Source organism: Amia ocellicauda, chromosome 1, assembly GCF_036373705.1.
Source record: "Amia ocellicauda isolate fAmiCal2 chromosome 1, fAmiCal2.hap1, whole genome shotgun sequence".
NCBI lineage: Eukaryota > Metazoa > Chordata > Actinopteri > Amiiformes > Amiidae > Amia > Amia ocellicauda.
Genome location: NC_089850.1, coordinates 39,510,670 through 39,538,618, shown reverse-complemented (window position 1 = coordinate 39,538,618; position 27,949 = coordinate 39,510,670). Strand labels below are relative to the sequence as shown.

Below are 27,949 nucleotides of genomic sequence, written 5' to 3'. Positions count from 1 at the left end.
CAGAAAAACACCCCCAAAGCATAATGTTTCCACCTCCATGTTTGACGGTGGGGATGGTGTTCTTGGGGGTCATTCCTCCTCCTCCAAACACGGCGAGTTGAGTTGATGCCAAAGAGCTCGATTTTGGTCTCATCTGACCACAACACTTTCACCCAGTTCTCCTCTGAATCATTCAGATGTTCATTGGCAAACTTCAGACGGGCCTGTACATGTGCTTTCTTGAGCAGGGGGACCTTGCGGGCACTGCAGGATTTCAGTCCTTCACGGCGTAGTGTGTTACCAATTGTTTTCTTGGTGACGATGGTCCCAGCTGCCTTGAGATCATTAACAAGATCCTCCCGTGTAGTTCTGGGCTGATTCCTCACCGTTCTCATGATCATTGAAACTCCACGAGGTGAGATCTTGCATGGAGCCCCAGACCGAGGGAGACTGACAGTTATTTTGTGTTTCTTCCATTTGCGAATAATCGCACCAACTGTTGTCACCTTCTCACCAAGCTGCTTGGCGATGGTCTTGTAGCCCATTCCAGCCTTGTGTAGGTCTACAATCTTGTCCCTGACATCCTTGGACAGCTCTTTGGTCTTGGCCATGGTGGAGAGTTTGGAATCTGATTGATTGATTGCTTCTGTGGACAGGTGTCTTTTATACAGGTAACGAGCTGAGATTAGGAGCACTCTCTTTAAGAGTTACCTGTATAAAAGACACCTGGGAGCCAGAAATCTTGCTCATTGATAGGGGATCAAATACTTATTTCCCTCATTAACATGCAAATCAATGTATGACTTTTTTGAAATGCGTTTTTCTGGATTTTATTGATGTTATTCTGTCTCTCACTGTTAAAATACACCTACCATTAAAATTATAGACTGATCATTTCTTTGTCAGTGGGCAAACGTACAAAATCAGCAGGGGATCAAATACTTTTTTACCTCACTGTAATAACCTCCCCACGAGTGGCACATTGTAAGCTGGTATTCTATTGCCTTCTCATTTAAAAGTAGTAGAAAATGGCTCGTAACAATACAATTAACTGCAAGTGGATAGATGTATTTTGTGATTGCTTGAGGGCAGATGTTTTTTGATTCGATTTTTGAATGGATGCTTGTTGTACACGGTATATAATATTGCCCTGTAAGTAAACATCTAAATTACATCATGTCATAAAAATGAATGCCACTGACAACCTCTCAGGTTGGCATTAGGCACTTTTGGTGTCCTCTAGATCCTTATGTTTAATATTTGTTAATACACCTCCTCAGCACTGATATATGCATTTGGAGAAATGCACGATCAAACCTATCTGGGTTCATAATTTCTCCTGTGGACTTTTGCCAACTGTGCTTATTTTCTGGGACCACAGCTCACACACCCTACAGTAGATATTATTAATATGCATTAAATATGGACCTGATGAGAGTGGCTTCACTAACCAGTTTTCAAAAAGCATATTTTTTTAATACTTTGAGAAACTGATGATGACACATTGCTGAAATGACTATGTCTCCTATGCTACTGCCATTGGTGCTGACTGTGAAATATATTTTACATTTTCCACTGTAAGTATCTCACATTCTTCTCCACAATACCTGCTGACATTCTCATCGATAATGGCCAGTTATAGCAGATTTTATATTTTCACTGTGTTGTGTTGTTAGTAAATATGGACCATAATTAATTACATATTATTATTTAAAGTAAAAGCTGGCCTCTTTACATGGATCATCTTACGGGGGTTAAGAGGACTAATATTATCAGACAGTACTTATAATATTAGTCCTCTTAACATCAGATAGCACTTCACAGATTGTTATTATGCTTCTTGCGCTTTTGTTTTGTTTCCTCCTTGCTCCCTTTCCCGTAGCCCTTGACTGTGACACTACATCTTGACAGCACTTAGCTTTTACCATCCAGGATGTAGGACCTCACTTACTGTACTTGCCTGTGTACATTGTAAATTGGAAGTTGTATTATATTTTGAATTGCTATGTTTTATGTAAATTGAATTTGTAATGATTGATGCCTTTATTGAACTGTATTTTTGCACTTTGTTTTGCACTTATGTTGTAAGTCGCCCTGGATAAGGGCGTCTGCCAAGAAATAATAATAAAAAAAATATAATAATAATACTATTTGGAGAAATTGGATAATATATCATTTTCAGCAGACCCCATTATACAGGGCAACTTAGAATTGGCACACTATTTCACATACAGGGTCCCCTACCTTTAATTGAAACCACGAAACGAAATCCCATTTTGAAATGGTGGAAAGTGTAAAACCCAGGACTCGCTTTATCTGGTCCAGCCGAACTCAAAATTATTCCACTGATCTAAATGACTGCACTGACCCTCTCTCATTAGAATCAGCTGGAATAGCTCTGCTGGAAGGAAAAACAGAAAAGTCAGTAGTACATTTGGGGGGTGTAGTGGATTTATTCTCCGTTATCCACAGAGACTCAGGACTCGGGTTGATTCTCGGCTCCGGATATTTTATTCAATGCATGTAATTGAAGAACATGCCATCACCCAGGAAGCGATGAAGCAACTCTTAAAGCATTGTCAGAAATACATACAAATATATACATGTTGTTTTGATTGATGTATTGGTTGGGAGGGCACACAGTGTACTTTGTGGGACCAATCATGGTTATTGGTGTAACGTGAAACAGAAATAGACTAGAGATGATTGACCACTCATTCAGGCAGTCATCCCAATCCTATCATAGCGGGAGGTCGCATACCTTTTGTCTCAGGGTTCCTTTGTTATATATGCAGGCAAGCAAACGACAGTCATACCCGACTCCTGAGTGTCTGCAAGCTTGACTGGCAAAATGTGTTCCTGGACGAGAGCTGTACCCAGCTATTGTCTTTATGCAAAGATTGACCCCAGCCCATCTGCAAGTGAGGGCCATGTTTAATGCAGAGTCCAGTTTGATATTAGGAAAGTTCATTTTTCTCTCTTCAGTGGCAGTGACAAATTCCTGGTATTGATCAGCTGAAATCGATAATTAAGGGAGAGGCAATTACTGAGAGTCACCTGGTGAGGACACTTTTCAGATTTTCGGATAAGTCTGCTAATTTCCCTCTTGAGTTGTGTTCTCTTATTGAACGTTTTAATTTTACAATGTTTATCTCTGCAGCATATTCAGAATACAGGGGGTTTCAGCTGATAGATTTTTGGAAAGCAACGATATCCGGGATAAGCCTCCGCTGCACTCATTGTAATTGACCTGAAGTGACCCTTTTCGAGTGTGGCACTTCTTGGGTTTAGATACGTTCCCATTGAGAAAATATATATAAATGTTACAGAAACTGCGGACAACACAAAGTAGCATGGAAAACTGTCTGCTTGGAATAACATGAACAGATAGAAAGGGAAATGAGAACAAACCAAAATATGTGACATCACTGAAAGAGTGAAAATGTTAAAATGGCAATGGGCTGGACACACTGCAAGAAGAACAGATCAAGGATGGACAAAGGAAGATATTGACTGGATCCCAAGAGATGAAAAAGGATGACCACATAGAAGATGGGAAGATTGATTTGTTTACCTTTAAAACTTTAAAACAACATCAGCTTAAACCAGTGTTTTTCAAACCAGTCCTGGAGTAGGCCCTGCCCTGCTGGTTTTTGTTCCAGATATGTAGCTTTCCAATTCAAAGGTATTATATGGTAATAAATAAATATATAAACAGATTGTCTGGTATTGGTGCAGTCGTTTTCCACAGTGCCATTATTATTTAACCCTTACTTCCACATCCCCATCCTCCCACACACACAGGAAATACCTGCACTTTGGGTTCTGACTGACCACAGCCTCTGACAATAGCTCCTGACCATGAGTCTTAAACCTACTCAGCGCTGACCTTAACTTTGTGCATGACTCTAGGCTAGCCCTGACCTGACCTGCAGTATTGCCGGGCACTGTTTGCTGCCGGTGTTGACCTGCTCTTGTGGTTTGTGGTGGAGGAGGCGTGGGATGTGCAATCTGTCGCCCCCTGGGGGCAGCAGGTGTGCACTGTATACGGACAGTGTGTCGAGTGGCTGTTCAGACAGGACCTGCTCCCCGAGAGAGATCCTGCAGGGGACGAGACAATGATAAAATACAATACATTATATAGACTAAAGGCTGTTTTTGTAATAGAAATATGGATACTTAATCAATACTGTACAGTAGAAAAGGGTGATTGCTACAGCGCCTATAGTGTTTAGATATCATTACATAAACATACACAATAATAAACCAAAAAAAGAGGAGCATACTGTTCAATAACGTTTTAAAATGTAATGATTGCACAGTGGTGCTTGCCTACACTCAGAAAGAAAAGCAGGCACAAGTACGGCCAAAACGCCTCTTCTCTTTTGATTGATAACGAGTGGGCGGGACTTCCTGTTTGCGACAGGTCTGTTTACTTGCGCTGCGCTGAGCAGGACCGGAGAGAGGTGAGATCGCACTTGAATTGTTTGTAATTTATAAAAGGACGGTTTCTTAGGATTAATATAAAATAATGCATGATACATGAATCAGTGGATATATTTTAGTTGATTGTGTAGCATGACGTGCATCTCTTTACTGGAATGCACATCCTTAAAGTTAAATTCATAATTATTAGTATCGCTCTAATATTAGCGACAACATTTTGACACTCATCGAAATTTGCTCCCTTTTTATATTACACCGAATCCCCATTTTGCCGTACGAAGTATAAGTTAACATACGCAGTTTCACCCAATGTGTCGCAAATTTAAAAGGAAGTGCCTTATTTGTTGCTGTTCTGCACAGTGGGCGTGATCATAAATAATATTAACCTGCCTGCAAATAATAAAATAACCCCTTTCGTTGATGTATTTGCCATGTCAAAAAGCACGGACCATAAGAATCGTGATGTAAATTATCACACGTAAATTATGCACTGATTTATGATTTCAGTATGTATAGGCTATTTTATGTCAAATCAGTAGATTTATATACTCGCCGTAATTTCACATATGAATCGGGACGTATGCAGGGGGTTTCCAGTGAAATTGTGCAGTACAGTAAATAAATGGTCAAATCGGTGCAAACGCAGCAGGAACAGCATCAACATGGCCGGGTTCCCAATTACATGACCTCTAAACATTTCTTTTCTTCTTCTGAGGTACTAGACCAATATAAATTGTTATTTTAATAAAACGTGTTGCTTATGTATAATGACTTTTGCATATCTTTAATGCTCACTATGGTGGAAGTTGCAGGCCATAGGAGTCACAGTCAAGTGTGAAGTTTCTGAAACCCATACAGAAATCAATTTGGGTCACATTTCACGCCTGTCACTATGCAGGAGGTTCACAGAGGACAGGGCCACCAACTTTTGTTCGTGACACAAACTCAATCCTAAGGAGAAGTATGATAAAAGCACTTGCCCACAGCGTCACCTATTCTCCAATTTACTAGCAGTCATAGAGGATTTTGTAATGCAGCGAAAGGAACCGCAGGTTTACCATATACTGTACATTCCCCAGAATTAGAATTATTCAGAAGCTGGCTGTTTATATATTGAAGATGTTACGATGTACCTTGTGTGTGGGTTACTTCATGCTGCGATGTTTTTGGATGTGTTGGATTATACTGCAGTCAAAAAACATGCACACAAAATTCATGAATCTGTCTGTATGCATTTGTCTTATAATTTTTCATTGTCAGTGTATAGGAATGCAGCAGAACATACAAATGAATGCATATTTTATCTTCTGTTGCAGCTGTGGCATTGTTCCGTAAATTACGAAGGTGATCCTTTATCATAATGTCACGTCAAGCATTGGAAGCCTGGTGCCTGTGGAGTATTTTGGTCCTAATTTCACTGTGCGTTGTTGCCTCCAGACAAGAAGGGCTGAACAATGTCCTGCTGGTGTCTTTTGATGGGTTTCGGTGGGACTATGTTGACAGGGTTCCAACGCCCAACTTTCACTCACTGATGGGGAAAGGGGTGTGTGTGGAGCACGTGGAGAATGTCTACATCACAAAGACCTTCCCCAACCACTACAGCCTGGTGACCGGGCTGTACGCAGAGAGCCATGGCATCGTGGCCAATGAAATGTATGACCCCGACATCAACCAGACCTTCTCCATGACTAATATGGACATCTACGATTCTGTCTGGTGGAATGAGGCTGTCCCCCTGTGGGTCACCAACCAGGAGATGGGACACAGAAGCGGAGCCGCCATGTGGCCTGGCTCTGATGTCAAGATCCACGGGACCTATCCAACGCACTACATGCTTTACAACGTGTCTGTTCCTTTCGAATCCCGAGTGGATCAGCTAATCGGATGGTTCACAGGCACGGACCCCATTAACTTTGGGGTCCTGTACTGGGAGGAACCAGATGAAAGCGGACACATTCATGGTCCTGAAAGCCCTGTCATGAATAGTGTTATTGCTGATATTGATTCAAAGCTTGGATATCTGCTGCAGCAGCTGAAAAAGGCAGCTTTATTTGACAAAATTAACCTGGTTGTCACGAGTGATCATGGCATGGCACAGCTATCAACTGAGAGGATTATTGAACTTGATAAATATGTACCTAGAGACCTGTATACCTTGATTGACAACTCTCCCGTTGTTGCCATTTTACCTAACGAAGGTAGGAGTGTGTGTTTTGGGTTGTGTTTTCTATGTAATTAATTTGTTTTCCTATTGGTGTAAATAATTACAAAATTTTACTAAATCATTCTTGCAGTCAATCAAACAATGGAATTAAGCAATGATAAAGTGTATTACTCTTGACTAAAACAATAGGAATTGTAACTGTAAAATGTTTTATTTATTTTTTAGCAGACACCCTTACCTGGGGTGATTTACAGTTGTTAAAAAATATACAATACAAGAAGTAGTAGGCCTAAATACTGTCAAATGGGAACCAAATTCCAGTTTACCTTTTAATGCAGGTAGCTGATCAATTTCCACAGAAGTTCTGCAGAATAGAATAGAAATCTAGCTTTAGGGCCCTTATCTTATCTCAGTAGGTATAGAGTTTGTTAATTTATAAGTACAAATATACAAATGAGCGGTATATATTCCACTTTCAGTTGGCAAATTGAGATGTTTCTTTAACATAATGATTGTAATTTGAATTTTTGTATTTATTCAGGTCAATTTGATAGAGTATATGAGGATTTAGTCAATAAACACCCTAACATGACAGTTTACAAGAGAGGAGAACTTCCTGACCGTTACCACTACAAGGACAACCACAGGATTCAGCCCATAATAGCAGAAGCCAGGGAAGGCTGGACAATTGTGCAAAACAAAAGTGGTAAATATATGTGTAAGTAATGCATACCTTTTTTGAAACACCATAGCTGTAAATATACTGATAATTTATTGTTCAAAGTAAGCCTGCTTTATGAAGAATAGGTGTGCATGTGCACTGTACTGAACCTCCACCAATCAGTCAAGGCAAGGACAGCATTCAGGCACAGCATTCACTCTGATTGCTGTGTACCTTTAATAACATCCTAATTCTCATGTATCAAAACGGGGTATAATGACTCTCCTGCAACTGACAGGTGCACACTCATTTACCTGGGTCTTTCTTTTTATCTCTTTGCGCAGTGGGGAACCATGGATATGACAACAAACTGCCAAGCATGCAGCCAATATTCATTGCTCATGGCCCTGCCTTTCGGAAGAACTTTACCCAGACGTCTATGCAATCTGTGGATCTGTACCCACTGATGTGTCACATCCTCGGGGTCACCCCAGCCCCAAACAATGGCTCGCTTAACCACGTAGAAGACCTCCTGGCTGAAGCCTCTCCCCATGTTCCAGGTGATAAGGGAGGTAGCACATCCTATGCCCTGTTGTTCGGGGTGTTACTGGGTACCATTCTTGTCATCGGCTTTCTCAGTGTGTTTGTTAAGCAGGTGACTCTGAAGCAGCTCCCCACAGTATCCGTCACTAACATTGAGATCGTACAGCCACTACTGCAAGATTAGCCTTTTCAGTTGTAGAAGGCTATACATTAAATGCTATGTCAAGTACAGGAGAGGGGCGTAAGAACAAACATGAATGCTGGCAATAGGCAAGTTGGCAATTTGTACCTGGGTTTGGTGTGTTTCTGTTGTTTTATTTTTTTGCAGTCTTGTTTTTGTCTGTCCTGATGTGCAGCAAATGCAGGTAAACATTGTTTTGGGACCAATTCTGTTAGCTTTTACCGAGAGAAAAAGTATTAGTGGAAGGATCGTTACTCTAGGCAATTAAAGAAAGATATATTGTTTCCCCATGTTCATTTATATATGGTACATCTATTAGTGAGGGTCCAGCTGGCCACATTGTGGATATATATAGACATTTCAGTTTTTCGTAAAAGTATCAGTTCTAAGGTATAGGTCACAACGCATTAAACTGAATGTTGTTCAAACAAATCACTCAGAACTGAGCTGCAGAAGATGTACAAAGAGACCAGTATATAGAATCTTAAACCTTCTAAGATAGATGAGGCCATAAGTGGATCATAAGAAAGAAAAGTAAACAATATTACTTATGGAGCAAACAAAGCCATATGTATGTTTAATAAAGAAATCAGGTATAATTCAGAGTTGCAAGTGGCAACTTTCTGTGTGTATTGTATTCATATATGTACATCTATATCATGTCATCTAAAAATAAGGGAAATATTATCAATATAGTTATTTAATTTTTTATTGAATTGGATGGATGGGTAAAACAATATATTTAATCCTGGCCATAGTGTTACATTTAACAACAATTCATTTTTGTGTCTTATTGTGCTAAATATGCTGGATGTGCTCATGGTATAATAGGAATAATTGGTAGTGCTGTGCTAACAGTGGATCTCAGAAGACCTATGACCACTAGAGCACACGTGTGATTCATAGCCCCTCCGCTGTATGACTGAAGACACACAGACAGACATCAGTCTAAGACTAAACTAGAGAGTCATGCAATAGTATAGGTTTGAGGAGGAGATTAATCCATGAATACAGGATGGCTTATTACACAAAGAAGGCATCTGTGAACATGTTAATGAATAGATGTTTGTATGTGTAGTTTGTTATTCAATAGAGGAATGAACCCAAAACTTTGCCTGTATTGTCAGCACCCTAGTTACATAATGGCCACAATACCACTAAAGCCATCTGCTTGCAGATGTTCTCACATACTTGTCCTCAGCAGTTATTTATGCTTGAAATAATACAAATACCAAAACCTTGGTAACCTGACAAATAATTAAGATTTCTGAGCCACTGGAAATGCATCCATATAATTCATTCTCGGAAGTGTCATTAGCACTGTGATTCACTTTAATGGTACATGAATTAAAATGTATATTTTGATGCACTTTCTGTGGTAGTTGATGCCTTATGTTATTATAAATGACTTAACCTAGAGTTATTGTGGAAAGGGATTCAATAAAGCATTGACTTTCAAATGCTTCTGCCTCAAAGCTTTGTGTACATTGTAAAAATGTAAAGGTACAAACCTATAATTTGGAGACACTGTAATTATACAGTACTGTATTGTGGTTTAATCATTCTAAAAAAATGAATTATATTGGAGATCAGAGAATTGGGAAAATTATGCAACTGGAATCAAAAGACTGAAGCCATGCACAAAGAGCTGTGAACACAGTTTTGTTTTTGGTTTAGTACCACTTACTACACTGGCTTGCACAGACAGGGCTGAGTGATTTCTGGATGCTAAACACTTGCAGATATAAACTTTGTTGCACTGCTACTTTGTAGAATTAATTTTGAAAATCTAAAATATGAGTGTATCTTTAAATGATTTCATATTGATTCCTAACCAAAATTGAAAGTATGGGAATACATGCATGAATAGTAGAAAAACATGAGATTCTTATTAGGCAGGTGTGAACACCCATTTTCAATGTAACATGTTTGAAGGAATTTACCTAAAAGCCGTGAAGCACAAATTGTATTCTGGTGTCAAAATGTGTTTAGACATGTCATGGGCATTTTGTTTGTGGTTAATTTGAGGTGTCTTGGGAGGTTGGAATATCTGCTTACTCTTTTTAGTCACAAATCTTGCTTATTGAATATCTTGTATATTTACTGTATTGCCCTGTCATAGGCATAGGATGTCCCCCCCCCCACAATGTTGAGAGAATGTTACATTGTCCCCACCAATAAAGTGAGCCTGGATCCATAGGCTCATCCCCCAAGTTCTGAAACCAAACCTATGCCACTGCCCTCTGTAATGTTCTTAATTAACTGAATCCATTATTTAGGTGTATAGAAACAGATTTCAAATGAGGTACAACAAATACAGTATAATAATTTACAAATGTACAAAAGCCATTCAAACTTTGTGTGTATTTTTGTAGTATTACTGATTCTTCAACATCTTACACAATAACTGGAAATAACTGGCCAACACAAAAAAATAAATGTTGTCAACTAAATTAAGACTGGATTATGAGTTGAAGGATTGCTTTGGTCTTGTATGTGCCTGGTCTTTACATATCCCTACTTCACTCCACATGCCATCAGTGGATTTGCTTTCATGTTTCCCCAGGAAATGAAGAAACCAAAGGAAACTACAAGCAGTGTAACTACTAAAAAGCGGAAACATTACTCAACTTTGCTGTGTTAATGTGTTTTCCAGTCATTATTACTTCATATGTTCCCATGTTTTGCTTCAGTAAAACTGGACACTTAAAATGACTGAGCAATGTATTGAATCCTGCAGAATTGCACTCCGCCATTGTCTGAATAAAGCTTAATTTTCAGTTGTAATTGTGAATTAATGTTGTTTAGCTGTTTTTTCTGGAAAAAGCAGAGTAAAGTAGTTCTCATCAGATTCTGTGAAATGCAAAAAGGTGCCAGAAAACCAAAAGAAACATCTCTCGCTCTACCGTGGAAAATGACCTTTGACAGACCTCTTTAGCACTGAATTCCCTTTAGCTTCAAGGTAACTAGTAAAACGGTAAGGTGCAAGTGAGTGTCTGTATAGATTTTGTATATACTCCAGTGTAAATATTTAGATGTACACATCTTTGCATGTCTTTACAGATATGGCTAGGCATAGATAAATGTGCCATAGTGCATCTGGTACAATCCATTACTGGTGGAGGGAAGCTCACCCAGTTACCTAATATATAGAACAGTGTAGCTAGTATTTTCTGTTGGACATCATGGGTATCAATGGGCTACCTTATACATGAGCTATGATTTTAAACCGACTGATAGATGGCCCTTAACCTCTACCAATGAATCAAAAGCAGTGTCATATTACAAGTTTATAAACAGCAGTACCTTTATTCACCACAAAGCCAGCAACAAACGCAACCCTTGTTTTATTCCTCCATAAGCAAGCACTCTTAAAATACAGTAACATTAACCCCTAAGGACCCAGTGCGATGCATAAGTCACAAACATTTAACAGGCCTGACAAAAATATATTATCCCAATTTATACAAACATGTCACAGGGGGGTTTCTAAGGGTTAATGACTTCAGGAATACATAAAATCCCTGGGGTCAGGGACACAAATAATTTAAATAATGATCACACAATGTATACATGAATAAAAATAAAATGCAATTACTAACAGTCATGAAAACCAAGAACACACAAACAATATCCCATGTTCTTCACATGGTGTACACATTTTTGCAAGCAACACCAGATCAAATGAAAGATGTAATGCATAGCAACAGATGAAAGAAATAATAAAAATACTATATTTACATAAGCAAATTAAAATGGTTAAAACCACAATTTAGCAGTTATCCATGTTTAGGAGGATTTAAAATTGTGTGTGTGTGTGTGGGGGGTTCTACCGTTTAATGCTACATGTAAGAGGAAACAAACATAACATAATTCATTGTTCTAATTTGTATTTCTCTATGTAAGGGAGGGCATATAGAAAATAAAGAACTACAGTACATTTGACAGGTTCATGTTACATGTTGATTTATGCATCAGGCAGCAGAATCATATCCATATGTTCCATAATCCTGAAAATGGGCAAATCAGTGTCCACATGGTGAAACACGGATGCTAGCCAAGCAAAAGGTCCCATGTCAGCACAATCATGCCATTATATCCACACCAATCTGTCATTACTTCCCCCCCCATATCAGGTGCTAGATGTGCTCTGTACATAGTACACAATGTACAAATTAACTCTTTATCCTTCACAATTAGCATATGAAAGTCATACTGCCTGAAACATTGTACACCGTATATTTGATATAATTTAACAAAATCCATTCAAATTGATTTTCAACCCCAGGAAGGTACTGAATAAAGTGAAATCGTGCACAATACCAAAACCATTACAGGAGAAGTGATTTTACACACAAAATATTTACAAAGAATACATAACCAACAAGGATTAAGGGGAACACGCATTAGAAGCTTTTATCTGCTATGAAGTATGAATTTAAGGCAGAATGGTAGGAGTAATATACTAGAATTAACCTGTTCAGTCTGACTAAAGCAAATTACTATTTTTAAATTGAAAATACAGCCAAAACAAAACTTTGTACCTCAGTGAATAAAAATAAATAAAGCTCTTCAGTACATTTATCTGTGTTGCACACGCAATGTGCACTTTCTGGAAGAAACGGATTCATAAAATGGAGATTTTATTAAATAAGAAAACATTCATATAAAACTCATGGGAGTTCACATTTAGAGGCCTGAACACATTTTATATTTTGAATTCCTACAGTTCTCACATCAACATAAGACCATTATAAACCATGCTATTAAAATCTATCAGTGCCAAAGTAGAAAAGTCAAATCGAGCAGCAAACCAAATTCCATATGTACACATTATATATAAAGAACAGTGCCCTTTGCAAGGTAGAAAATTAAAAGAAAATATACTAAAGCTTTGGAAGGAGATTTCCCAGTACTTGTAGCAAAATGGCCAATTGTTGTGTTGTGTTCAAGAAGATGCTAGCAAACATGAGTTACATTGGCTGTATTGCTTCCTTTCTGGTAGTAATGCAATTGCTAGTCCTTCAAAGCCAGGCAGCAGCAGCTACTGCATTAGCGTCGCTGTGCATTATTTCCAATTTAGGGTTGCAGGATTTTAAGATCTCCCGAAGTATAAATATTCAGCTGTATACCACAGCAATGTGCAAGAGAGCTCTGGGCTGACCTATAGTACGTAACCCATAGCCCAGCATAACTCCATATAAAAATAAACAATAGAAATGTACATCACATTGCAGACTGTCCAATCAATGATACATTTACAACCGGTGACTAAAGGGAATATTTCAACAAACCAAATTGCACCGAAGCGATGAGATCCTCCAAGAACACAAGCCATTTGTGCATTAGGAGTGATTTCTAAAATGTAACTTCCCTGACCTAGTCAACGTACTGGAAAACCACTTTCACAATATTGACTTGGAAGTATAAGAAATAAGAGGAAAATTATAAATACAAAAGCAGACTTGCTAGAAATGACAGCTGTTAGATAACCTACATTTCTACAAAGAATTCAAGTAAATTCAGATGCCTTTCATGGGCTTTTGAGCGAATGGGCTTCTTGATGTATATGTGTGGGCTAGTAAGGAGACTGCTGTGGACATTCTTGACCATTACAATACACTTTTCAACATGCCTCTTCACAATCCATACATCTAAACATTTCTTTCTGCTCTCCTGCTTCCATACTCTAGGCTCTCACCTCAAGAGGTAAAAACTATCTTATTCTCTATTTCATGGGTCCTGTGCTGGGTTTGCCTACTAAGCTGCTGGTGGTTCCCAATTAAATTAACAGAACTTCAGTTAGTTACTCAACAGGGAAGGCAACTGGGCTTTTGTCCTTATTTGCATAAACCTGTAATTTTAAGAAAGATGCATAGTCAATTGGGTACGCAATTATTCATCTAATTTGAAATGTAGTTAAAATTTTGCCAAACACGCATCATTTGAAATAAATCCCACAGCAGATAGTGAACAAAGTTTGCGGAATCTCAAATTATATCCACTCAGACAATTGCAGTATTTACAAATTTAAACATTACAATTGCATCCTTAACGATTGGATCCATTAAATGCAACAATGTGAACTGCGATGTACAGTAAGAAACTGCAAGCCGTCCAAGTCTTAAACTTCAAATATCAGGCATGATCGATGGTCGACAGACAGAAAACGGAGCCTTGAGGATGAGTTTGTACGTGTTGGGAACTTACAGTGGCAGAAGTCTACTGTGAAAGTGCAAAATGGTCATACCACCTCCATGCACTCTTAAATTAAGAGCAGACAGCATAAATACAGCTCAGATTGGGACTAAGATTTGAAAGAAGCCCTTCACATTCGGTTGCAGGTGGGTTAAATTCACTGTGCACTAGAACGCTTGTACTGTATCGCGATATTGCCAAATGCAGCAGCTTCACATCGGCTCTGAAACACATCCATCTAGCTAATCAGTGGATCATCGTCATCATCCTGCAGCTCGAGGCGAGCGAATGGGCGAGAAGCCGATGGCACTCGGTTCTTCATCAGAATGAACAGGCACGTCAGAGTGGTCAGGACCATCAACACCCCAATTACTAACCCAATCACTTCAGGGAGATTGATGCACTTCTCACTGACAAGCAGACAGCGGGCATTAACAAAGCTGCCGTTGTTGGGCATCTCCTCTATTCCCAGCAGACGGCACATTAGAGGGTAAATGTCCACACTGTTGAAGCTGGTCATCCGGTAGCCCTTCCTGAAGGCAGGGCCATAGGCAGCTAGGAAGGGATGCATGCTGGGTAATGCATTATCATAGCCGTGGTCACCCACTATAGGGAAGGAAAAAAAAAAAAAAAAAAGTTATTAGATGCTCATCAACTTGGAATATAATCTGGAGTTTAAAAAAAAAAAAGTGTAGTGTGAAAGTGTTTTTCCAATAACTGCTGAAAATGGAAAAGGTTCAAGCCTACATTCACTCACAGAGCTGTGCTCTACATTGATTTTTATTATTTCTATACAAAACATTGCAAATGCATTTATGCAGCTGCAACTCCCTACAATTCATGCTTAACCCCTTTAGAAACATCTAGTAGTCAACTGTTCCCAATAGGTGGTTATTCTTAGTATTATTTATTCCCTTAAATATCAATATCCTCAACCTAAGAATTATTAGATTATCAGACATGTGGCTATGCATCACATTATTGTGATTTGTATTAAATGTCATACAAACACTAAAATACAAAATGTTGTATACATTAGAAGATGCACACTGTAATGATATGGTGCTGCTCTGCATTACTGAAGCAGAGTCTGGGGAACACAAGACTACATGCAACATTACCATTACTTGCTTTAAGTATGTATGCATTTAAATTTTAGATTTGTAGTGGAAATGTTATGTCACCACTATGTCTCATTACCCCCTTCAGTTATGAAAGGCTGGAGCCGGGGCAGTCTCAAGTATAACCTACCTAATTTAAGACCAGGTTAACTGGATCATATTTCTTCCAAATGCCAGTAATGACTGCAGCTAGTAGTAAAGTACCACAGAGAAACTAAAGGCTCTTACACCGTGGAAGCGGTCCGTTCTTAACTATTGTCCATCCCTCGTCTGCAACAAGAATGATTGGCTGGATCCGTTCGTTGTTCCTGTAATGCAGCCTATCGGGAATTTCAGCTTTCATGTAAGCTTTCATGTTGGGGTGGCAATTCTTCAGTATGTTGTAGACATATGTAGAGTCTGTCCAAAACATGCACAAGAGTGGAACAAGTCAATTCTTCAAAGATATCCTTAAATACATGTAAATAATTCTATTCACAGAGCTGTGCAAAACTTAAGTCATTTTTTGTCATTTCCACTTAATAGAATTTTATACAACAGCACCTGAAATGTTCTAGAGAATATTTATTCAGAAATAAAAATGCCAACCCCTGATTTTGCAGGAAACTGAAGCCCTGCCTTAGCCTGGGAGAGTTAAAGTCAATGAATCATAGAGGAAATCTATATTATACATTTTCCCACCAGGTTTGCATATCTTATCAAGAGTAATGAAGCAATAGGAACAAGGTTTGATTTGCAAGATATTTAAAAAGAGGAAAACCATGCTTCATTAAACTATGCAGTTGTAAGAAAACCCAAGAACACGGGTGCATTATACTTCTGGTGCATCTGGGTAGCAAATAGAAACAGGATCTCGAACTGAAGAAAATGCAAATAGATCTTCATGAAATGTGGAAGTGGGCAGACCTAGAAACTGAAATTTCAGTGAATGGGATGTTCAGTATACTCCTACACACAGTGTCAGATCTTTGTTATTTAAAGGAAAACCATATGCAAGAAACAATGTCCTTATTGCAAATACTAATGACCAACAATGCCTACAGAAATGCTCAAACCCAAATTGAAGTTCTCAATTATACTTACAAGTTTATACTACAAGTAAAGACTACCTCCCAGTCCATATGATAAACTTTCCATGAAACTTATAAAGAAAAGTTTCTTCCCCTCATCACATCAAATGTTTTGCCAAGTTGAAGGATTGTAGAACCATTGCTTTAGGCACTGCGGATTCACTGCCCTGCTGTGCTGTGAGCGTCTGCAAGCTCGGATTTTGACAACAACAGGCTGCATTTCAATTAGTAAGCAAGTTGAAGGACTCTTCCTTCACAAAGACGCACGCATTGGAGACTGACAAAGGAAAATTATTATTTTCCAGGAGAGAGAAGGCAGAACATTCGTGCAACTGAATACCATTATACATTCTGCAAATTAACATTCCCCATTGTTAGAGACCTAGCTACCCAATTTAGATGTCAAGCAAACAAAGCATTTGGAAATGTTATTTTTCCTGAAATGGGTAAACAAATGTTCTCATACAGGTAAATAATACTTAGTCAACACCAGTAATTTACCCCTTTTTATACTAGTTACTCTTTTGTGCAGCTAATTTAAATTAATATCCTACTTTGACTACCTAATGCAAATAAACACACTTACTTGTCACTGGTATGACAGCAGTCACAGGACTGAGATCCACCAGGGTGTAATTTTTCTCTCCAATACATTGGTCAAGCTTTATAAGTCTGTCCTGGGAACACTGGGTCATCCCATGGTCGCTGGTTATAATTACATTAATTTTGCCCCACAGCCCTGACTTATTCAGCTTGTCAACAAGGAAACCGATGTGATCATCGACCTCTTTCAAAACCTTGGCCATCTGGGTGGTGTTGTCGGGCCCATACTTGTGGCCCGAATAGTCGGGCTCTTCCCAGTACAGCGCGGCAAACCTCACAGCCTCCTCCTCACTCAGGTGCTTGGTGAGATTTCCCACTCTCTCCTGAAACGTAACATTGGGATTGTAGTGCAGGTAGTATGTCGACGTCCTGTTGTGAATCCGTATGTCAGTCCCAGGCCACATGGCCGTGGCGGTCTTGTAACCCGCCTTCTGTGTCGATAGCCATATAGGTGTGGCCTCATTCCACCAAAAGGGGTCCGTGTCATTCGCGATCGAGAATTTCGTCTTTGTTATCGGGTCATACATTTTGCTGGCCACCATCCCGTGGCTTTCAGCATAAAGGCCGGTGACAATGCTGTAATGATTGGGGAAGGTCTTGGTGATGAAGACATTGGTGAGGTGCTCCACAAGAACGCCATCTGAAAAGAAAAACTTCTTCAGGTTGGGGAAGCTATAGTTCTTCAGGTAGTCCGCCCTGAAGCCATCGAAAGAGACCAGCAGTAGTGGCTCAGTGGAGCGGTTCAGGAAAGCGGTGCCATTCCCTGCGTCGTCGCAAATGCCCAGTCCACACCAAACCACAAAGGCCAACAAAAAGCAGCTCAGCCACATTTTGCAATGTGTGCTCCTATTTCAGAGGGGTCCTTCTTATGCGATTGAACCCTATTGTAGAAAATAAAGATCAAAAATGTATATTATTTTTTTTAAATGTAAAATTAAATTCAAATCTACTAAGTGGTCAACAACATTCATCATGAATCACTGAAAGCCCTGAATAGTGCTAGTGATCTCTGGATACAGAACTGTACATTTAAAACTACACCTGTTCCACTCAAGCACTCTGAAAGGGATGAGACTTTTTGACTGGTTAGCCTTTGTATACTGCCAGTTTAGCTGTGCACATGCTATGAACACATAGCCATCATACAAAGAAAGGTACCCAAAGCTTAAAAAACAGGGACAAACTATCAGTATACAGAGTTTATGAGCAATAACAGTTATCTTCATAAGTCTCCTACTGAATTAGGGAAATTATTTCATATCTGTCACTTTTTGTAAAAGATTAAACTGTTAAATGAAACAGAAGTACTAAACTGTAGATCTCCAAACCCTCCATTCGATAAAGCCAGGTCTACATTCTCTATGCTGGACATTAATGCAAATATGAATAAACGGTCAGGTTTACACTGATGATTTGGAAGCAAATGGTAGTGGTTCCATTCAAGACCTGCTTTGTGCTCAGAGCTATCGATCTACTGAAAGTGGTCATTTAAAAGGTTAAGGTCTATGGTACCTTTAAAAGCTTAACACCAGAAGGGGATGCTCAGTTTTAAATGCTTACACATGTATACTGTGTTAATTTACCAGCCACAAAAAAGTAATACAATTATAACAGTCCTGCAACCTTTAACTAACATAAGCTAGTATGAGTTTGTTTTGAAGTGTAACTAATTTGGCAGCAGGCCCTATGCCTTTACAAAAACATGCACAGTCACACTAAATAATCTGCAGTCCTCCATAAGGAACAAACTCATATTGTACAGTTTAATATATATTTATTAATCCAAACAAAATCTCTGAAGACACAAATCACTTGATACCGGATTAGCTCTGTTTAGTTTAGACTGGTCTGACATTTGTTCCAAGGTTATTTCCTTGGAAAATATTTCTGAAACTGGAAGGTACTGCCTCTGTCCAAGTCACAAAGCAAACAACCTGACCCACAGCAAGCTGGAGGACAATACCTTACAGTATCCAGCCAGCAAGTGCTCCTCAGACAGGGCAAACATTCACTGATGCATTTAATACAATCACAACTTTCAAAGACGACTTTAACATCACTAACAAACCATGACATTTCAGATCACTCCGTGAAATCGTAGAAATAAGCGTTTGCCAGGCATGTCCTGGACCATCTGAACTCAAGCAGAAAACGGAGTAAGTGCTGACAATAACATCCAGGGATACTGGAGCAAACCCTGAACGTCTTGGAAAAGAGGCCAAGACCATTCATAACATACGAGAAAACAAGTCACACAATGCTGATGTTGGGCTAATCCACAAACAGCACACAGGTTACAGAAATGCAGGTTTGCCTGAGGTTTAGTATCAAGCAAGGATTCATTGATCCATTCATTACTAATGCACAGACAAACAGGCATAGACTGACTGTGCAAGACTATGGGAATAAATACATTACAAAAATCGCTGCAGCATCTAAATCAAATGTGTATGAAATATACTCACAGCGGAGGTATGATCAGGAAGCAGTGGCTCGACACAGCCGAGGTCACGGAAACACAGCACCGTACCAGTCAGCCCGACAGCTTTATTGAAACTTTGACCCGTCTTAACCACTGCGACGACAATAACTTCAAAATGGAAGTCTGGCAGAACCGGTTAATACTTAAAACAACAAGATTGTAACAACTTTCTCACCACGGCTTTTCGACATTTCACAACTTCCTTAAATAGCCAAATATGTGACGTTTAATATTGACATGTCAACTGGCCAATAGGAAACGAGTTCAGGCCAAAGAAGGCGGGGTTCACTTGCAGGAACATTTAACGCGTTTTATGCCTTAAGCATTTTTTCTCATCATCTTTCTCTAGCTTCTTATTTGATCAACTTAATAGTTGTCCCATCAGATGAATTAGCGTATATTAAAACAATAATAACAATGTATGAATACACAATCTTGTATTTCACCCATTGTTTAAATAAATGAATCTAGTGAATAGACAGAGACAGATATATTTACAATTTGATTTGAAACTCAGAGTGAATTCCTAAATCTGGAGACATGTAAACAATTTTAAAACCATGGGTTTTACTGTAGAGAGCTTTAAATGAAGCTTGTATAATTTCTATTTCGAAATCCCATGTTTTGCTATCCATGATCAGTAATCCATCTTACTTTTGTGCCGGTTTTTCAAACCAACACTGGATTGGATCACCCTGATCCAGATACAAACTTTTCAAGATTACCAAATCCGGATTACCAGTGCTCTAATGGGACTGCATATCACAAAGTAGGCTACTAGCTGTGTAAAGAACAGGTATTGCAGCCATGGGGTCACTTTAAGTGTTTTTATTTGAAGAGACAGACAACAGCACACATCCCCTTCCATTTTCAATCTCTTTTAGACAGTCAGATATTTTGAACACGTGTTAAATCATAAACAGTGCAATGTGCAACAGTTAAGGCTCAGAGGTCTTGCCTGTATTCTCCAGTACGGTGTCCATGTAGGACATCCTCACTGCGCAGAGCCCGTCGTCGCGCATCACTTGGTTTTGCCATCAGCCGCAGTTATCTCTCATAGTTGATATCACCCATCCGGTGTCAGTCTTATGTGGCATCAAGCATCATGCGTATTTTATGGCAGTTCTCATGCATCACTCCAATGAAATATCAGTTGTCACTATAGGGTTGCCGGAGGCGTAGTCAATCTAGGGGGTCCGGGGGCACGCCGGAGAAAAGTTTATGGATAAAGCCGTTAAATGGCCATATCTAGTGACTTCTGAGAACACAATCCTGTACCTTTATTATTATTATTATTATTATTATTATTATTATTATTATTGTTATCGAGAAATCTTCCCTGCTGTGGCATCACCAGAATAGATTTAATTCAAGGTTAATTCTGCCTATAGCCTACGTGGAAAGGGGGCGTGGGCCAGAGAGACAATTCAAAAGTACCTTAAAGCATTGCAATGCTTTATTAACTAAGTGCAAGTAAAATACACGAAAAGACTAAAAGAGTTTGCAAAACAGCAAAAAAATAAAAATAAAATAATAATAATTAATACGAATTAATTTAACTTTAAACATGTTATTTTTTCACATTTAATTCCTATATCACTCTTCTTTAAATCATCTGACTGTCCTCATTACTTCTTCTTACTCAGTCTACCAAGAAAAAATCGATTAATTGTGGTTCCCAACTGTGTTGTTTTTACTTTTGTCTGACCACTCACATTTATTGACTTACAGTGACTTACCAAAGACTCCACACCAAAGACTGATCCTCAAATTGGAAGCTGTAGGCATTCAGGGAAATGTAAGTAAATGGATTATGAATTGGTTGATGTATAGGAACATATAGGATATATATATATATATATATATATATATATATATATGTATATGAAAGGAGTATTTAGTGAAGTAGTTAGTGGAGTACATGGAGACTTGATTCAAGTCTTCAAAATCATGAAAGGCATCGACCACATCAAAGCAGAGGAGCTTTTCCAGATCAGCAGGGACACACGCACCCGGGGACACAAATGGAAATTGGGCTTCAAGGCATTCAAAACGGAAAACAGGAGACGCTTCTTCACACAGAGAGTCGTCACAATCTGAAACAAACTCCCCAGCGATGTGGTAGAAGCTGAAAATGTGGGAACATTTAAAAATAGACTGGATAGGATCCTTGGATCACTCAGTTATTAATGGACAACAAACGAGCACGATGGGTCGAATGACCTCCTCTCATTTGTAAACTTTCTTATGTTTTTATGTTCTTATTTCATCTGAACCAAAGTCAAGAATTCTGTGATATAGGCAAGATTTACAATCTTTAAAATAAATATTTACAATCTTGCCTAAATCACACAATTTGGTTCAGATTAAGCTACATAAGACTTGCATTAGCTTTTGTGAATTCCATATTCATACAGTCATTGTGTATGTGTAAATACAACCTTTGTGAATCACAAAAGGTAGGAATGTTCCAAGAGCCTTTTCTAATGAAGGTTGCCATTCTTGGATGTTCTTTCTTTCTTCCTTTCTTTCCTTCTTTCTTTCTCACTTTTGTTCCCTTTTTAAGAATCTTAATTGCCTAATATATATTTTTTTCAAACTAGGAGAACCATGGGAACGATGGCACCTAATTTTCTTGCTAGTATTGTTTTTCATTATACTCTTCTGGAGGTGTGCTGGTTCTATTGTTTTTTGTTTTTAAATAAAACCCTGTCTTTTGATCTGAATTGGTTGAACAAGTAAAAAACACTGATATGTCCATTGAAGAGGCTCCATCAATTATGAGACAGAAAGATAAAAAATTACTTGACGTCAAGAAAATGAAGGGTGCGGGGTGGTGGTAGGGGGTGCTTTGACACTTCCTTGATGGGAGTAATAAATGCAGCTCACTTTCAGAGACTCAAGGATTGTGTGCTGCCTTTCTGAGCAGGAAAAGCTTGCATTCAGCAGCAACGAGAGAAGGAATCGGCATATCTTGTTACCTGGCTGGCTCACATTTTATTTGTGTGATTTACAGTTCATCAAACTTGGGTTTTGCATGTATTTAAAGTGTTTGATGATTTCTTTGTTTAATAACCAGGTCTAGTGATGGAGGATAAGTACTTTTCCAAACTCTCCCCAATAATGGATTATGGAGCAGGGGCATTTTTACTACTTGTTGGTAAGACATATAACCCTGTACCATGGGATTGTTATACAAATGTTATCCAATATATTTTTATATTGGATTGACAATTTGTTTATTTAATCTGAAGCAGGAAACATGCTTTATTAATGTATGCATTTATTTATTTGTTTATTATTTATTGATTGGTTGATTGATTAATTGATCTACAACTCAAACCTCCAAATTATAATTATTCTCAGACCTACAAATGCTCAATGTTTATCACATAAAACAGTTTAAACTAATACAGTGATAGTAATGTTTACTTGATGCATTTATTCAAATGGTCTACATAAAATATCTGTTCAAAATTACTATATCACTTTCTGATATTAGATTGTACTTCACAGTGTAACTACTAAGGGTTGTAAACATGTTTTAATGTATATGCAACATATTTATATTTATGGTTTGTACACTAACTTCATAATCTTTAAATATGAGCCCAATCAGCATTCCCTTATTGCTTTAGGCAAAACTAAATTGGCGTTGCTGCCAGGGATGTACATTATAGTGGTAAATAATGATATTTCCAATACAAAGCTTGCAGTGATTTGGCTAAAAAGGCAACCACTATTTTCAAATAACTGGAGACATTAATGACACACCGCGGTTTAATATTATATGACCTCTGATGTCTTATTCTATGAAGATTTCTTAAATGTAGTACAATAATTCAGCCCTCAAAATGTCACAATGAACTCCAGTACAAATAACAATAATAATAAAAATTGAACTTGTTGTAATTTAACATACCTACATTTCTTGTTCATTTTCTAAATATATTTTAGTTTGTGTGGTAAAATATTGTGTGATAAGTGAGAATGGCAACATTTAACCCTCACCACAGGGCCTAATTCATTGTTTCAGATCAATTACAGACTTCAAAGACAGTTTAATGAAAACATGTAAACAACACTTGGTATAATTACTGGTACAACACAAGGAACAAAATACAGTAGGCAACACATAGTAAGAAATATATTACACATTAAACACAATGATACTTATATTGCATAATAAATGTTAAATAAAAACTTTGTTTCTTCGTTCTTCAAGCTATCTTGACTGTTATAGGGAATGGGGCTGTCCTAGTAGCTGCAGTGAAGAAATCCTCTCAATTGAAGCCTTCAGAGCTCCTGAGTGTAAACTTGGCCATTACTGACCTGGTTGCTGCTCTCACAATGTACCCTCTGGCAATTGCCTCTGCCTGGAACCATGGCTGGCTTGGTGGAGACACTTCCTGTATTTACTACGGGTTAATGGGATTTCTCTGTGGGGTGGCAAGTATCATGACCTTGACAGCAATGGCAGTGGTACGGCTAATAATTACAACCAGTTCCACTATCACAGGTAAGATTGAAGGTGTCCGTAATGAGCTCAGCTTCCTTTAAATGACCTGCACCCCCCCAGTAAAATGGCACAAGGTAACTGTCTCATTTCGTTACATTCTTCCAAATGCTTCAGTTTGATAATCAACTTTTAGAAAACTTTATGTAGGGCCTACTTAGGAAGATAAGTTGGCAATATTATACAGTTATTACATTATTTATCATCTAGCAGACACTCTTATCCAGGGCAACTTACATTTGTACTCATTTATACAGCCAGGCAAGTTTACTGGAGCAATCTAATTGAAGTACCTTGCTCAAGAGTACAACAGCACTGCCCCACCCAGGATTTGAACCCCCCAACCTTCCAGTTACGAATCCAGAACCCTAACCACTACTCCACAGTGCAGTTATGTATCCAAACCGTTCAAGAGAGCTGTTGGAATCATCTGTTTCAATTCAATGGGCAGTTTTTCTTTAACATATATTGTATCCATGTATGTATCTTTTGCTGTCAGATAATGTTCTGCAGTAAAGTAGCAAGAGACTCACTTGGAAGGAGGATAACTCAGTTATCATCTTTGCAGATCTCATTTGGAAAAGTTTCATGGCCATGTTCATTGATTTATTTCTTTGTATATGCGGTCCCCCATCCCACTATACCAACATGATAAATGGATATCATTTGGATCGGTTTATGGCCTCCTCTTTTCCAGGCCCACCATTGTTGATTTGCCTCAAGTGCACCAGTGAAAGCTCATATATGTGTGATTGAAATACCAACATATAGAATACTGTTAATCGGAGTAGGAGTAGGTCTCTTTCAAAACTCCTCTTTATAGAAGCTTTCACGAGGGGCCTCCACACAACAGAAAGACAGCTGAAAGATAATCCATGACAAGGTACATCACTCCTTTTATTTTTCTAATGCACTATTTCTGATATGAATTTCCTATTGCACTTTCCAAATAAGTCATTCTCATTGACACTGACATTCAGGAAAACTGTTTGGCAGCACAGTAGCATGGCATACACTGAATGAGAATGTATGTTTTATTCCAAAATCACTTCATGCTTAATTTTAAAAACCATAAGACCTCTTTCTTCCTTTATATTAAGTATCTTGACATTCATCTTTTTTACTATGTCATTCCTGTAGCCAACAATATCAACCGGAGGAATATTCAGATTTCCATAGTGTGCATATGGCTATATGCTCTGGTCTGGTCTATATTTCCTTTATCTGGCTGGGGTGAATATGGACCGGAGCCCATTGGTACCTCCTGTACAATTGCCTGGGCCGAAGCACACAACTCCTGGAACACATCTGCCTTCATCACTGTCTTCTTCATCATCTGTGTCATCCTACCAGCCTCCACACTCACCCTCTGCTACTCCTGGATAGCCTTGAAACATTACCAGGCCTACCGGAATATGAAGAGTAATAAACGTATCTTCAAAACAAACAAGATGCAAAAGAAGCTCACTGTGGTATGCATGGTCTTCTACTTCTTTCTAATTTATTAATAATTATTAAAATAATAGCACCCATTTTGGTTACTTAATATTTCTTGAGATTGGATTAAATGACAGCTTGAAATTACAGTCTGATAACTGGATATTGATGTTTAAATTCAGCTGAGACTGCTGTAATTGGAAGATTGGAAAATAAAATGTATTCTTACAGTTCTGGTTCTGATCTTTGTGTCTTCCAGATGGCTGTGCTGGTGAGTGTTGGCTTTCTTGGCTGCTGGGCTCCCTATGCTGCCATCAGTTTGTGGTCGGTGTTCCACTCGAGTGTCAACATCCCCCCCACTGTCAGCCTCCTGCCCTGCCTGTTTGCCAAGTCCTCCACTGTGTACAACCCCTTCATTTATTATGCCTTCAGCAGTACCTTTCGCAAGGAAATCAGGGAAGTCAAATTCTGCTGCATTGGCCAGGTCCAAGTGCCTATTGGTGACCCCGCAAGAAACCAGCCCAGTGTTAGGTGGATGAAAAGGAACAATGTCCAAATTCAGCCCTTCCAAGAAGAAAACCAGTGACCCATCATGGAAGGTTGTGTCCTATGAAAAGTGTCCCATGGGGTAAAACTGCGGAACATCTACATCCTGCATCACAGATAAATGTTTCTGAGCATGCCCACATACTGTACGCCATGCTCATGACAAGATTTGCATTAAAAATTGGTCTCTGTGATGTGTTCATTACAAATAAATATCAATGCCTCACCTGATTTATTGATTGCATGCTTGGGTGAAGCAGAAAATTGGTACAAAAGTGGCTACATATGAGGCAAACAGGATGTTAGATGAAGCTGTTTTGTTGCACTCTCATTTACAAAGGGACTTGTGTTCACTTGATTTTTTTCTAAAACATACACGTATTCATTTAGTTTCACTGTTGCTGTTGGAAGACATTCACAAAGCATCGGCAGCTCTCATCTAGTTACTTACTCCATCTCTAAACTCACAGTGCTTTGAACAGTAATTTGACATTTATTTATTTTACTATGCATTATTTCTTTTTAAATAGATTCTTGAGTGGGTGGTGGTACTTTTTGTATTAATTATTCTATAGTGGTATGCACCTTGCCTGGCACCCTGTGTTTAGGCCCCGGCTCACTATGACCCAGTAATGGATGAAGTGGTTCTTGAAAATTGATGTATAGGTGGATATTATACTGTGTATTGTAGCATAATGTGTTTTAAAGTCATTTAAAATGGTGCTCATCAGAAAAATACACTTTATTAAATGAAAATAATAAAAAAAAATGGACTACGTGTATTGACTTATGGTATATTGTTGAAGTGTCATTCAACAGGTCTAAAGTGCTTTGGGAGCACCATTCCTACTCCACTTAACCTGCATATCTAGTAAAAGTGGTAAATCAACTATCATAGGGCCTATTCAATATGCCTATATATTTTATGCAATTAAGTTGTGTAACGGGGCACATCCGTGTATAATGAGCACGTTGCAAAGTGACGTAACCCCTCAGTAAAAGTAGTACAGTGTTAAGCCTCCCGTGGTAGGAGGCCCGGCCTTTTAGTGTAGAGAGCTTAATACTGTACTGTGCTGGAGCCGCTGTGGTGCGGAGCACTTGGAGGGGCTCCGGTGGTGTGTGGTTCAAATCCCCAGCAGGGAGCTCTTACCTGCATCTGCTACATTTCAATATACTTGTAATGGTATCTGTATTAGGCTCTCATGTTTCCTATGTTACAGGCACTGGGACTGAGGACTGCATTTGTGTTTTTCATTATGATGCCACATATAATAACAATATTTGCATCCCAGCTATCACTTCCTTACAAATATGCAATATCCTTGACCCAACATATTTGTATTTAAAGGCTCTAAAGGCCACGATACACTACAAAATATCCATCTGATTTCAAGCAATAGAGCTGAGTCTTATTTTCATGAAATTGCATGAAATCACCCTGGACAAGTATCCAATCAGAGAGTCACATCAACAACACTAGGAACCTTGAATACATTTGTAATTAGAAATATTATTTTGTATACTGGTCTTTGTCTTTTTTCATGTCTTGCAATCGAACCCTCTGACATTTTATTTTAAGGTGGCAAAAGCAAAATAATTGATATCTCTGTTTTGGGTAATATTAATAATAATACAAAATATAAATTGAATTACAATAACACACATATACATTGTGTGTGTATATATATATATGTACAGTTAGGTCCATAAATACTTGGACAGTGACACAATTGTCATAATTGTGGTTCTGTTCTGTACACCACCACAATGGATTTGAAAGGAAACAATCAATATATGCTATAAGTGTAGACTTTCATCTTTAATGTGATGGTAGTTACATTCAAATTGGGTGAACAGTGTAGGAATTACACACATTCTTGTATGTGGTCCCCCCATTTTTAGGGACCCAAAATATTTGGACAAACTAACATAATCATGATCATGATCATAATCATAATCATGAATTAAATTACTTGGTTGCAAATCCTTTGCAGTCAATGAC

General features: G+C 38.5%; 3 protein-coding genes across 3 annotated transcripts; 2 read left to right on the top strand and 1 right to left on the bottom strand.

Moving 5' to 3' along the window:
- Positions 1-4,363: 4,363 nt before the first annotated feature.
- enpp5 (ectonucleotide pyrophosphatase/phosphodiesterase 5) lies at positions 4,364-10,768 on the top strand. Its single transcript, XM_066704450.1, has 4 exons — positions 4,364-4,445; positions 5,742-6,623; positions 7,131-7,307; positions 7,595-10,768. Exons 2-4 carry the CDS (start codon positions 5,786-5,788, stop codon positions 7,975-7,977), a joined length of 1,398 nt encoding a protein of 465 aa, XP_066560547.1. The 5' UTR covers positions 4,364-4,445; positions 5,742-5,785; the 3' UTR covers positions 7,978-10,768.
- Positions 10,769-11,256: 488 nt separating this feature from the next.
- Positions 11,257-19,666, bottom strand: enpp4 (ectonucleotide pyrophosphatase/phosphodiesterase 4). Its single transcript, XM_066704437.1, has 4 exons — positions 19,432-19,666; positions 16,950-17,847; positions 15,522-15,692; positions 11,257-14,778 (listed from the first exon to the last, which is right to left on the bottom strand). Exons 2-4 carry the CDS (start codon positions 17,794-17,796, stop codon positions 14,411-14,413), a joined length of 1,386 nt encoding a protein of 461 aa, XP_066560534.1. The 5' UTR covers positions 17,797-17,847; positions 19,432-19,666; the 3' UTR covers positions 11,257-14,410.
- A 2,869-nt stretch (positions 19,667-22,535) lies between these two features.
- On the top strand, positions 22,536-25,987 carry LOC136759082 (opsin-5-like). Its single transcript, XM_066713909.1, has 4 exons — positions 22,536-22,608; positions 23,674-23,967; positions 25,105-25,436; positions 25,661-25,987. The coding sequence occupies exons 1-4, from the start codon at positions 22,536-22,538 to the stop codon at positions 25,985-25,987; spliced, it is 1,026 nt and encodes a 341-aa protein (XP_066570006.1).
- Positions 25,988-27,949: the final 1,962 nt, after the last annotated feature.

Excerpts from the sequence above, each read along its gene's own strand:
- enpp5 (XM_066704450.1), top strand. The coding sequence starts at position 5,786 with ATGTCACGTCAAGCATTGGAAGCCTGGTGCCTGTGGAGTATTTTGGTC. Across the intron at positions 6,624-7,130 it reads TGCCATTTTACCTAACGAAG|GTCAATTTGATAGAGTATAT; the intron begins GTAGGAGTGTGT and ends GTATTTATTCAG. Across the intron at positions 7,308-7,594 it reads CAAAAGTGGTAAATATATGT|TGGGGAACCATGGATATGAC; the intron begins GTAAGTAATGCA and ends CTCTTTGCGCAG.
- enpp4 (XM_066704437.1), bottom strand. The coding sequence starts at position 17,796 with ATGTGGCTGAGCTGCTTTTTGTTGGCCTTTGTGGTTTGGTGTGGACTG. Across the intron at positions 15,693-16,949 it reads TGCTGTCATACCAGTGACAA|ACTCTACATATGTCTACAAC; the intron begins GTAAGTGTGTTT and ends TGTTTTGGACAG. Across the intron at positions 14,779-15,521 it reads GAACGGACCGCTTCCACGGT|TGGGTGACCACGGCTATGAT; the intron begins GTAAGAGCCTTT and ends CCTTCCCTATAG.
- LOC136759082 (XM_066713909.1), top strand. The coding sequence starts at position 22,536 with ATGGAGGATAAGTACTTTTCCAAACTCTCCCCAATAATGGATTATGGA. Across the intron at positions 23,968-25,104 it reads AACCAGTTCCACTATCACAG|CCAACAATATCAACCGGAGG; the intron begins GTAAGATTGAAG and ends TCATTCCTGTAG. Across the intron at positions 25,437-25,660 it reads TGCAAAAGAAGCTCACTGTG|ATGGCTGTGCTGGTGAGTGT; the intron begins GTATGCATGGTC and ends TGTGTCTTCCAG.